Genomic DNA, 13,030 nt, shown 5'->3' with positions numbered 1-13,030 from the left:
CTTTTGAATGCTCAAAACCTTCATTTCCCATATGCTACGGTCAAGAGCATAGAGAAGTTTGATCGTCCTCTCATGGTTAGAGTAGGGCAAAACACCAGTGGATCTAAAATTGCTCATAATTCCATCAAAATGAGCGAACATAACATCCAAAAATTCACGAACCCTTGCACAAATATTTGGTATTATTGGTTGTATGTGCTTTGACGTCTAGCCTTAATCTGATTAGTGCATTCATGAAAGACACTCAGAGTAGTTTAGATCTCCTGGGTAGTACGGAGGTGTTGGACCCTGTCAAACTCATTTTGACTTAGGCTTGTGAATAAAATATTTCTAGCCTTGTTGTTAGCCTCATAATGTTCTTTATAATCTTGAGTCATCCGAGTAGCGGGGATCTCATAGTTGGAATCAAATATTTCCCATATTGTACTTCCTTGGCTTAGAAGATAAGCCTCCATGCGTACCTTCCAGTACGAAAAATCACGGTCATCAAATCAGGGAATTTTCCCAATTCTCTCCATGTCGTATACGGATCACAAAACCGGCTAAGGTCAACAAGTGATCAAATCGGCTCTGATATCAATTGTATGATCGAGAGGGGTGATTAGAGGGGTGAATAGACACCTCAACAAATTTCTTGCGGAATTGATGGCATTCTCCTATTCGATCACCCAACGCACCTCTAAAAGAGAATCACAATAGAACATAACACAAACACGCACCGAAAGAAACTACACCTACCCAAAAAGTCCAGAGACTCCGGTTATAGGACCGAAGAGTCCAGAGTTTCCGGAGAGTTTGTTGATTAGACTGGAGAGTCCGGAGATTCTGAGAAAGATCAAAAACCAAACGCAAAGATTCAACAAAAGGTGAATCTCATTATGGGAATCGGACACTAGGTTTCACAGCAAACCAATCCATGGCTCATCCCCATATAAAGGTTGAATCTTGAGAAAAGATCACTCAATGATGAAGAGATGAATATCGGGTGAAGAAGATCTTCAAGATGATGGTCTAAAGACAATGGAATTCAAGACCCCATCACATATACATGTGTATGTGAATTTTATGCCTTTAGCATCAAGAAGGACAACCTCACAAGGTGTTAAAATTTCAGCTCAAAAAGAAAAACAAAAATCAACACTGAAAAGGAAAAACTTACACACAAGGTAAGGGAACCAAGAGAGAGAAACTAGAATGAGGGGAATTGAAGCTTATGTAACAAAACAAACTTCGTTACTCAAAGAGATTAGCCCTGTTTTTGACGGATTGCAAAGATTTTTCTCTCAAAACTCTCACCTATTACATAGGCTAAACATTCATCCTACTCTCCTCTAAAAACCTAGCAAAATGCTCTCATATGGGTGGCACAAGAGGCTCAAATGGCTGGTTTAAAGCTCTCTCTAGCCTTACCCATTTATTTATAGACTTAGAAAACTTGATCCCTAAGTTTACTAATTTTTCCCAAAATACCCCTCTCATGTAATACACTCCTACCTACCACTAAGGATATTTTGGTCCATTTTCTTCTCCATTCATCAGATGGCCATAACGCCTTCATGACTTAGCTTCGCTTCGACGTAAGCTTCGCGATGGTGTCACGTACTCCTCCAGTCCTCCCACAGTTTTGAGGCTAAACCGCGAAACCTATGCACGCTTCTCAAAGAGTGACACGCCACTTGCTTACACATTCAGCAAGCGCTCTGATGTCAATACGTGTACTCCGTCTTGCGATTCTGACCGCCAGCAAGTCTCTCCCGCTCCCGATCCCTCGGACCGCCTTGTCACTTGCATCGGCATCCCTTTCGCTTGACTTCGTCAACATGTTGTATTCATCCATCTTTGATGCTTTGCTTGACCTCCACGTGTACCACTAGGATCACTCTTGACTCTGCCTAGTCTCCTTGATTGTCCGTTATATTTTCATTGATGATTGCAAAGCGATCAAAACAAGTTGGAAGAGAAAAGGGCGGATCTTGACAAAGCAGTGCTGAATCCCCCATTGTCCTTAACTCAAGTGTCGCTAGTTGTCACATTTAATTTTCCTTCTTGGGTTTGCAGGTGTATATGATACCGGTATGGCTGATCTAATCCATGTACTTGCCAGCCTAAGGCATTCTCTGTCTATTCATGGTTCATCTTCAGTTCGACCACCATCGGCTTCACAAGTGACAGTTCGGTTTACCAACCCATTATTTTGTTCTGCTAAACTTCACAAGGCTCGTCCTTTGGTGGCAGTAGCACTAGAGGTTTCCAAGGACTCCTCACCAGGTCTTGCCAATCGCCAGCCTTCCAAAGGTCGATACAGATAACACCTACTATGTAGCTATATTTGAAGTAACATACTTATTGCGTGCATGCATGTTTTCAGGGGTTATTGAGACCTGACGCAATGCCCATGCAATATGTTTCGATGTTGATAGCATGGTCTGCCTGGACGAGGGTATTGATGAGCTCGTTGATTTCTGCGATGTAGGGCAAGCCGTTGCCGAGTGGATAGCGAAGTAATGCTGCGAGTAATTCATCTGGGTTGTTATAGTGCTTTATTGCATTTAAATTTGTCAGAAGAGCTAACCTTGGCTTAATGCTCTAAGGGCAATGACAGTAACTGTTCTGTTTGAGGAGGCATTGGTAGCCAGGCTGTCCTTGATCAAGCTATCTCTGTCCCAAGTTGACGATTGCTTAGAGAAGAGGCCGCCAAGGTAAGCTCACCTAAGTCTCATCTTCATGTTAATTTAGATGGTAGTGCTAGAACTTATAATTCTTATATCAATAATGCTACAAGTCTAATGTCCGATGCGTCGGACGCACCATCCATCGTGGGATCCTTATCGTTTTAATCTGACAGCTTACCTTCGTTGCTCCTCATCGAGGCCAGGGAACCACGAGCTGACACAATGAAACGTCTCGACCTCCATCCATCCTCATCCACTCATTGTTCTCTCTCCTCTCTCCTTGCCTTTTCCCCTTCCTCGTCTCATCTGCTTCCTCCTTATGCAACGCCATGGTGCGATTGCTGCATGCATTAGCTCCTTATCATGTTTGGTGCGCTCGTCGTTCGATCTCTCCTTTCTCTCCAAACATATACATACTGCTTGTGCACTCTGCCCTCCCTCATCCCCCTCTCTCTTTAGCTCTCTCGCACACGCTTCTCCAGCAAAATTTGGTCGAGGAGCACGATGACGACCACTGTGAGGGTGTCTTCTTGCCCTGCTTCAGTGAGCTACAGCCAGGGCACACGCTGTTAGATCCGATGAGCCTTAGCCACCTCACTGGATGCAGAGGAGGGGATCCGATAAAAAGGCAAGCTTGTCCATGGGCAAATGTGAGATGTTGCGATCAATTTTTGGCATTAGTTGATTTGGGATGTTGCATCTATTTAGTTTGACTGTAGCTTTCTGGTTTCATTCTAGGGAGCTGAATTTTGATGTTGTGGATGTTGATTTCGATTGTTGTATATGTTCATTTTGATTGCTGTGTTGCGGATGTTGATTCTGATTGTTGTATATGTCCATTCTGATTGCTGTATTACGGATATTTATTCTGATAGTTTTGGATGTTGCAACTCATATAAATGTTGCGGCCGTTGATTCTGATCGTTGCATATGAACTTCTAAATTGTTGCAATTTTAATAGAACAGCAATTGATTTGTTTTGTACTTTTTGTGCTTTTTTTGTAAAAAAAAATCCTTGTACATAAAGCAAGATCTGATATTGGTGTTTCATCGTGGTAACATGATTTTCTTTTTCAAATCTCATTTAGAGACTAGATCATATTTATGTTGCAACCATGCATAACATATGTTGCACAAATAGATCCTGTATGTTGCGGTGGCCTGTTTTGGGGGAGGGAGCGTCCGATGGCCGTCCGGGCTATGCAGACCCCTTCTTATATATCAATCAGTTTTGCGTTGTAAAATTGAATTTTGTTCTGTAGCAATATATATGTTTCACGGAACAACTATATTGTCTCTTAGAAGTTTTTGCCTTTCATTGTATCGCACGGATCTTTAACTAGTAGAATAAAAATTATCTAGGCCTTTGCATACTGAGATGTATACAGTCGGACTACTAGTATCCGACCTGTGCAGTTTAATCGAGAGTGCATATCAATAGCTTTGTATTGGGATTGACTCGTGCAGGTGGACTTCGTCTTGCATTGCCTTCTGTCTTGCGTCTGTGATGGTAGGTTAATGGAATCCTTCGTTAACCCGGAAAGTTAGCGGGATGAATGCTTCAAGTTTTGTACCGCCAAATGTCATCGTTACATGATTTTAGTTTGATAAGCTAATAGACTTTCTGATATTGAGATATCGCTCGGTTGGCTGAGCCTCTTCCTGGCTCGAATCTGAAGTGCTCGCAGGTTTAGTACCTTCTTGAAAAACTGATTTTATCGAGTTTTTTAGTCAGCCAGTTTCGATGCTAGTAAAAACCAAAGAGGGCCCTCTTCCTGTGATTGAGTTTTTTTAATAGAAAAATTGTAAAAATCCATTTGTATGATAAGGAGATTTTTATTTACCCATTCATAATAATTTTTAGTTTAATCTTACACCTATAAATTAACAGTATTTTTAGATATCCCTTATATCTATACGTCACTTTAACTGTCACACATATGCGCCACATGGTCATGAGCCTGCTTCGTTGCCTCTGTTGGCTTGTCCAGCGTGCTGGGTGGGTGGATTGACTTATTTCCATAGCTCTCACGGCTCGATTCCACTGTATCGCTCCATTCCTAACTCCCGAGCTTGTCACCTAGCGCCCCTCTACCAGCGTCGATCATCTGGCCAACGCTGAACTGACCAGTGTCGATCATATGCCCAACGCAGAGGACCTGATCATGCTGATCGTAGCTGCGGTGATCGAGTTGATCGTGTCAACTTGGCTGATTGTCGTGGGAGCTACGAAGATAAGCCAATCCGCAGACTTGCCACGCTGGACGAGCCAACAAAAACCACATAATAGGATCTACGGCCATATAACGTATACGTATGACGGTTAAAATGACATATGGATTAAAGGGTATCTAAAAATATTTTAAATTTGTAGATGTAAGATTAGACTAAAAATTCTTGTAAATGGGTAAATGAAAACCTCAATCATGTGAGTTTTTGTAATTTTTCTTTAGCTCATTTGGCTTTCTCGGCACAGGGGCACAGCAGCACAGCTTGCTAAACACGACCGCCGCTCTCCTCTTTCCCCAAACCTCAACCATGGCAGCGGCCGCCGATCCCGCCGCCGACCAACACCCTAAGGACGCTGAGCCCCATGAGCCCTCCGTAGAACCCAGAGCCGATGCCGAGTTCTCCGAGGAGTACAGCGAGGATGAAGAGGTGGACGAGGAGGAGGAGGAGCTGGAAGGGCCGGCGGCCGCGGCGGTGGAGCGGGAGAGGGTGCAGTCCGTGTTCCGGCGTCTGTCATCAGACCCAGTGGGGATCCGCGTCCACGATGTGGCCATCAAGGGCAACTCCAAGACGCGGGACGAGCTCATCGAGGCGGAGGTCGCCGACCTGCTCCGCGCCGCGCCGACCGTGCAGGACCTGCTCCGCGCCGCGAGCGTCGCCAGCGCGCGGCTGCACCGGCTCGACGTGTTCGACGCCGTCAAAATCACGCTCGACGCAGGCCCGCCCGAGCTGCCCGGCACCACCAACGTCGTCATCGAGGTCGTCGAGGCCGCCAATCCCGTCACGGGAACCGCCGGCGTCTATTCCAAGCCCGAGGTTAGCTCTCCTCTTGCTCGGTTGTGTGGCGGTTGCATTCGTTGGTCAAATTGCGCGTGGCTAAAAATTTGGAGCAATGGTTAGTATCGTGAGGCCTGGATCAGGATCGAGATTCGTAATGTCCATTATTAGGGAAGTATTTGGGATTCAGTACCTGTCTCTTCTTATGCATTTAGCAAGCTAAGGATCATTCATGGCTTGTGCATATGAGTATATAATACTTTCCTTCATCTAAAACAAGAATATGAGTATATAACACGTGCTTATAGTGATCAATTCACCTTCAGACTTCCCAAATGTTTCTTATGTCAATTTTATATTTTTGTTCTGAGTGTTCCTACTAGTTGGCGCATTGCACTGTGGGTGGGGGGGGGGGGGGGGACAAATGCTTCAAAAGGCTATCCTATCACGAGTATGTAAAAAAAAGTCACTGAGTTCCGAGAAAAAAAAAGAACAAAAAATAGTCACTGAATAAGTACAATGGGGACTTTTAACTTCCACACGGTGCCTAGTTGTATAGGATCAACCCGATGATGACAGTAGCCTGCTGAACTGAGTTAGATACTGGTTCATCCAAATTAATTTATGGTGTTGTCATTTTGATGTACAATTATCATGGAAATTAATGGATAACTATTGGTTGAATGTAATGCATATGTGTTTCCTTTAGTTTCTTAGCTGATGCTCTTAGTGCAATGGAGCTAAATTGCATGAGTCTGAACAATGAAATTGATGAGCAGATGAAGATACAAAAAGAATGTACGTATTATATCGGTATGTTAATACTAATACACATATCTATATTATGATATAACCAATCTTGAGCTTGATAGTGGAAGTCCATTACTCCATTTGATTACGTACTCCTGTTCTCAGTTACACTTTTGATCCCTTGATCTTTCCTGTTGTTTACTGGATATGCCTTATGTGGAACTCATCCACTGAAGTACTGAACAGAACAAAATAATGGGAATATCTGCAGGTGGATGCTCTAGTTTCTCTGCCTCCAATACCAAGTTCACTGGACAATTTACTTCCATACTACGTTTGGACCCATGAAAAATCTAAGTTTGTACACAAAAGTAAAGTTATTGGATACTGATTTGGCCATCCATGTTCTTGGCTATACTTATGTTTCCCCAAACTGGTAGCTTACAATAATTAGTCGCCAAATTGTTCTACTGTAAACAGCACTTGTCGGTCAACTGTTGAGCTCAAGTTATTATAAATCTTCATCGGTTGATAGAAATACGAAGAGTATGTTTATCTGTTTATTGGGAATTTAAGCCTCCAACGGATACTTAGTTCCTACAGTTGGAGGTCTAAGCCATCCCAACATATTGGCACTTGGTCCAAGACAATAGCACAGAGGATATTTTGTTCAATCAAGAGGGCTATTTTTCGGTTGAGTCAAGCCGTGAGTTCACTTGTTGGAATTCAGCATAGAAATGTTGCAATTGGATATTGATTTACAAACTGTACTTGCATATATTTCTGTGTTTCGTTATTTTCCCCTTTTCCCTGTAGCCATTCAAAAGATATAATTGCTAAGCATGAGCATAGGTTCTACTGGGCTTCAACAAAAATGAAACATTGGCTGGGATGCATTGTTTTGTGAGGAATAAGCAATCTCATTCAATCCTCGAAATTTAAAAACATATTAATTGATTTTTTTAGAATTAACTTATTTTTTTCAGGTAGTTAACATTTTATCCTGTACCAAATACAAAACTTTAGTATAACTCTAAAATTACAGGTGAAAATGCTTACTGAGCTCGTATTGTCAACATAATAAGAGGAAAGAAAATGCTTACTGAGCTCGTATTGTCAACATAATAAGAGCAAAGAAAATTCAGTACACCATTTGATAACTGTATGATGCATTCTGATGAGCTCTGCTACCTATTCGAGATGTTTCCACACTTGATGCATGACCGTGTATTTGTTAGGAATAACAACTTGTATTCAATGATAGCTCCAATGGGGCAATATATAGAGTACATGAGAGAGTAAAGGGAAATGTCTCTAATAACGTATATGTAAAGGATATTGACTCTATATTCCTAACAGTATTCACTACTTTTATAGGCAAAATCTTGGTCATTGGAAGGGTCACTCAAGTTGAAGAACTTGTTTGGCTATGGTGACATCTGGGATGCTTCAGGTGCGTATGGTTGGGACCAAACATCAGAGGTTGGCATTGGAGTCTCCCTCCCAAGGTTTAAAACAATACCAACACCGTTGATGGCCCGGGCATCATTGTCCTCACAAGATTGGCTAAAGTTTTCATCATACAAGGAGCGCCTACTTGGCCTTTCATTTGGTTTGCTTTCAACCATGAACCATGACTTGTCTTATAACCTTACATGGCGTACTTTAACTGATCCATTACGTGTCTCATCGGAGGCCATAAGGAGGCAGTTAGGGCATAATCTTCTGTCTGCGTTGAAGTATACATACAAGATTGATGGAAGGGATTCACATCTCAGGCCAACGAAAGGATATGCATTTCTGTCAACTTCTCAAGTTGGCGGTCTATGGGATAGCAGAGCATTGAAATTTTTTCGGCAGGTTATTCCCTTGTCCTTTTTCATAATTTCTACATTTTGCTTGGTTATTCCGCACTATTCATGTGTGAAGAAATTTCATCGGATGTATACTTATCAAGTTATCATATGACCATCTCAGTTCTCACCATCATTTTCTTGCAAATATGTTATTGTTGGCTTTGCTTCAGGAGTTTGATGCTCGTGGTGCTGTGCCTTTGGGATTCTATAATTCTGCTCTCAATGTGGGCATTGGAGCAGGTGTCATTTTACCACTAGGAAAAGGATTCATGGATTCGTCTTCACCTGTGCCTGATAGATTTTACCTTGGAGGTCATTCTTCTCCGGTTTGCAGCTTGAGCGGACTCTCATCCTTGTTGGGTTTCAGAATAAGAGGAGTTGGCCCAACCGCACCACAGAGGCTTGTCCCTGGCGAATCTGATGGTGGCTCTGCTGCCCCTCTAGGAAGGGATTACTTAGGAGGTGATCTCACTGTTTCCGCCTTCGCTGACCTTTCTTTTGATTTACCTCTGAAGTTATTTAGAGATGCTGGAATACATGGGCACGCATTTCTCACTGTTGGGAACCTTGCGAAATTGTCGGAGGGTGAGTATAAGAAGTTCTCAGTTTCTGAATTTCGGCGCACATTTAGGAGCTCTGCAGGTGTTGGCATTATTTTGCCCACTAAACTTTTCCGAGTGGAGGTATGCTCCCTCTTTTTCTTTTTCTTTTTTCTTTCTTTTAAACTTTTGATTTCGATAAATAGATGTCCGCTTGACTGCTTCAAGACTAACATCAATACATCATGTTGTCCTATCGTTATCCAGGTGAACTACTGTTACATTCTAAAACAAGCTGAGTGTGACAGTGGAAAGACCGGAATCCAGTTCAGCTTCTCCTCGCCCATGTAGGATTTTGTCGTGAAATGTTTTGCAGCCGAAGTAACTTCTCTTTCCCTTGTAGACTCGCGTTCTTCCATTGTTCTTTTCTCGCTGAAGCAATTGCACAATGATCATACTAGCATTTCATCGGTTTTTCTTGTGACCGCTCGTTCTTTGGCATGAGCCTGAGCCTAGAGTTGCTCATTCTTTTTGGTGTCTAGATTTCTGCAAAATTATTCACTGCTTTTTTTTTACACGAGGGATGTGTCCTTTATAACTCAAGTACTGGTGCTATGCTACACTGGTGGATACAATAAAAGTTGGGTCAAGAATGTTTACACACACTTTAATTTTGTCATCCGCTCGCATTGTGATTATAAACTACACCTTCAAACATTGTTTCCTTGCATTTATTCGGTATGCTTCATCGGGGCAACAGTCATTGGCACGGCATATGGTTGAAATGTACCGGAAACTCCATGGTTGAAAGGAGTTGTGCGCATGCAATTTAGGACAGATCGACACCTAGCGCGGTGTCGTGCATTACATAATCTAATTTGGTTGCGGATCAAGCACTTAAGAGGGATGGCGCGATTCGCATCCGCTTTGTATCGAGCAAATTCTTGCTCTTGATTGTACTCTTAACCATATATTTCACGCTAATAAAGGTATCTCTTCCCCCGAAAATTAAAAGTTGGATAGTAACGATAGATCTCGGATCAGCTGGCAATTGAACCGTGTACTGCAGATACATCATGCTTGGTTCGCTGGTTGCTGAGTACGGTGAACATCGGCCAATTTGGACAGGGCCATTAGCTAGAACGGTGTTAGTGTTGCGAACTTGCGTTGTCACATGCAACAAAAGTTTAGTTAGTTTTAGTTTTTGTTAAGATAATGGAAACTTTGTTTCCGGCCTCCGCACCATACGATACACCTAGCTTGGTTTATTATTACAATATGCTACTGCTAGCGAACATCACAGGAATTAGAAAAGCCTAAAGATAAAACCGCTACATAAATAGTGCACCATCCAACGTCGCAAAGTCTGTTATTAATTCGTCATCTATTCTTGGCGATTTCCATAGTAATAGTCTCTAGTTGTTAGCATGTCCTGTGCAACACCCCTCCCTCTTACTCTTTCTGCAGTAAGGGTGGCAACGGGTCTGCCCCCGTCGGGTTTTGCTGGAACGGATCCGAACCTGAAACCCGACTCGTCAAACCCGATCCGAACCCGAAATCCATATCGGGCGCAAAACCACCCCCGCCCCCGAAACCCGACAGTGTAACGGCGGCGGGGCGGGTTGGGGGCGGGCGAGCGGGGCGGGTGCAGCGGGGCGGGGCGGAACGAGGCGGGGCGGGCGGGCGGTTCGGGGTAGGGCAGAGCGGGGCGGGCGGGCGGGGCAGGGCGTGCGGGCGGGTGGGGTGGGGTTTCGGGTGGCACCCACGGGTGAAAAAACATACCCGAACCCGAACCCGACCAGAGTTAAGGACCCGACCCGATAGCTTCGCGGGGTTTTTTTTGCACCCGAACCCGCCCCCGTCGGGTTTGAAACCCACGGGGACCCGACCCGACGGTGGAAATTGCCACCCCTATTCTGCAGTAAGCTCAAGTGCCTAAGCTAATATGTCGTTCTGAAGAGTGGCTGTGAAAAAGAAGTGCTCGTTTTGTTGTTAAAAGTAGAGCAAAATTTATTTTGGATCATGTATTAGTGCACTTGGTGTATTTTAAACCATATTCAACAATAGATATCATTTTGAACCATATATTTTACGCTAAGCTTTTAATTTGCACTATGTTTAAGGATTTAGCTTTTGACTGGCAAGCAGTTTAACCTACCTCAGCTCCATAGGTACATCTGGAAAGACCGGAAGATTGATTGCCCGTTCATGTTTAGCTTTCTTCCTCTTTGTTCATTTTTTCTTGTTTGCTTCCCACTCTGGCCTGAAGTTGCTAGAGTCGTCTCTCTGTATCAGCCTCCAGAGTCCAAATACCGCCGCTCGCAGATTTTGACATCTGCTTGTATTCCTCATTGATGCCGCCACTTCAAGTCATCACCTACATGTACGCTCCTCTCTAGCTATATCTACCTCGCTGTCGTTACTTCTCAAGTTGCCACCTGCACCACCGGACCACCCCAGCCATGTCTATCTTGCTGCCATCTATCTATGTAATGCTATGTTCTTAGTGGACGTAACGAACATGTATAAGAGGGTCAGAGTACACATAGGCTTTATAGTTGAATACGTGGAGCTGATGACCTGAGGTGGATGGAACTGCTCTTCACATGAGCATGGTAAAAAGCTCATTCTTTAAACACGGTGCAAATTGAAATATTAGCGTGAAATATATGGTTAAAAATAGCACTTGTTGTAAAAGATGGTTCAAAGTGCACCAACTATACTAATACATAGTCCGAAGCAAAATTTGCTCTTAAAAGTAGTATCATTGTGATATAACCATACAACCCAATATAAAGCTACTACACCAATAAAGATGTGATTCTTTATTTTTCCCTACACCCTTAAGCCAATTACTCACCATGTGCGTAATGTTTATCGGTGTGTTTATATCTAGGGCTATTTTGACCACTCATCTGACTGATTTAGCGAACAAACAATCAAAGATGTGTTGTATATTTTTATTGTGATTACAAAAGCACATTTGATATTTCGGTTCCGGTTCCATTTTGCTAGGTTATCTTTGGTCAAGGTGACCCCTTTTATCAACTACTATAGAAAGATCTTTATCTTTAATGGAATTTTCAGTTGCCACAAAAAATTGCTAGAAAAGGATATTCCTTTGTTAGGTCATCTCCATCAGATATTTAAAAATTCATCCCCTATAATACTATTACAACATCCTCTAATACTATTACAGTATTCTCTATTTTTTATCTTTAACAACTACCCTATTTTCTACCTTCAATTACTCTCATCCTCCCTTCAGTCCCACAATCATCCTCTATGAACAGTGTTAAGGGAGGAGAGAGTGCCGCAAATTTGGAGTATGTAGCCCCTGTCGCATCACTGTAGCAGTGGAAAAGGACTCTGCTGGAGTGGCGCACAGGGATGCAATAGCCTCAAATCCAAGCTCTATAGTAGCGCACAAGGATGCCGATCGGTTTTGAGGGCTCTGCTAGAGTTAGCCTTAATCATATGGTGGTATATAAATTGGATAGATAATCCACTGTCTGCATGTAGGTTCCATCTAAAGACATCTCTTATTTGAGGAAGTTGTATGTTTACTAGTTTGTTCACTAATTTGTGCCATGCTATTAGTTTATCACATATAATAGGTTTGCTGAAGATATATTAAACGATATTGTGCTCATCACCTCCGCCATTGTGACATTTTTGTGTCTTACAATATTGTAAAGCGACAGATATTGTTTACTAAGTGGAGTAACATTTATCCATTTATCTCTCTAAAATCTAGTTTGGGTGGTATTCTGTATCCGGAATGAGCCCCATTTTAGAAATTGTTATTCAGCTTTCATTAGTTCTAATCAGAAATGAGAGTCTCCTGATTTACCTGTGTGAGTGTTTTACTTAAGGTATTTGTTTTTTTTAACATAGTTTGTCAAATCTTGCCCTCATTTAATAGTTTGAATAACTATTTGTTGAGGAGACACTTGTTTTGGGTGAGAGATTGATTATACCAAGGCCTCCTTGATCTTTTAGGCTGGCAAACGATTTTCCGCTTCGCTAATCTATATTTCCGATTTATTAGTTAGTTTTTAGCTCAATCAAAGAGAAATCATAAAGAGATTGAATAGACACCCCAAAACAATCCCGATTGAATAAGCACTTAACTTTTAGTATTTGGAGTATTGTCCGACACATTGTCCAGATCATTTGATTAGTAGTTACAGATGTCATGTCACAA

The 13,030-nt window shown here is 42.5% G+C and overlaps 1 protein-coding gene and 1 pseudogene across 1 annotated transcript; both read left to right on the top strand.

The window, feature by feature from the left end:
* Positions 1 to 2,075: 2,075 nt before the first annotated feature.
* LOC133928129 (phosphoserine phosphatase, chloroplastic-like) lies at positions 2,076 to 3,468 on the top strand (annotated as a pseudogene).
* A 1,646-nt stretch (positions 3,469 to 5,114) lies between these two features.
* Positions 5,115 to 9,355, top strand: LOC133929061 (uncharacterized). Its single transcript, XM_062375654.1, has 4 exons — positions 5,115 to 5,717; positions 7,806 to 8,288; positions 8,455 to 8,967; positions 9,091 to 9,355. The coding sequence occupies exons 1-4, from the start codon at positions 5,211 to 5,213 to the stop codon at positions 9,172 to 9,174; spliced, it is 1,587 nt and encodes a 528-aa protein (XP_062231638.1). The 5' UTR covers positions 5,115 to 5,210; the 3' UTR covers positions 9,175 to 9,355.
* Positions 9,356 to 13,030: the final 3,675 nt, after the last annotated feature.

The sequence above is a fragment of the Phragmites australis genome, chromosome 9, assembly GCF_958298935.1.
Source record: "Phragmites australis chromosome 9, lpPhrAust1.1, whole genome shotgun sequence".
Lineage (NCBI taxonomy): Eukaryota > Viridiplantae > Streptophyta > Magnoliopsida > Poales > Poaceae > Phragmites > Phragmites australis.
Note: the sequence above shows the minus strand (reverse complement) of the source record. Positions and strands in the feature narration are given on the sequence as shown.

Bases quoted from the DNA above. Each gene is read 5' to 3' on its own strand.
- LOC133929061 (XM_062375654.1), top strand. From the start codon at position 5,211: ATGGCAGCGGCCGCCGATCCCGCCGCCGACCAACACCCTAAGGACGCT. The intron at 5,718-7,805 runs GTTAGCTCTCCT...CTACTTTTATAG, and splicing joins GCGTCTATTCCAAGCCCGAG to GCAAAATCTTGGTCATTGGA. The intron at 8,289-8,454 runs GTTATTCCCTTG...GCTTTGCTTCAG, and splicing joins CATTGAAATTTTTTCGGCAG to GAGTTTGATGCTCGTGGTGC.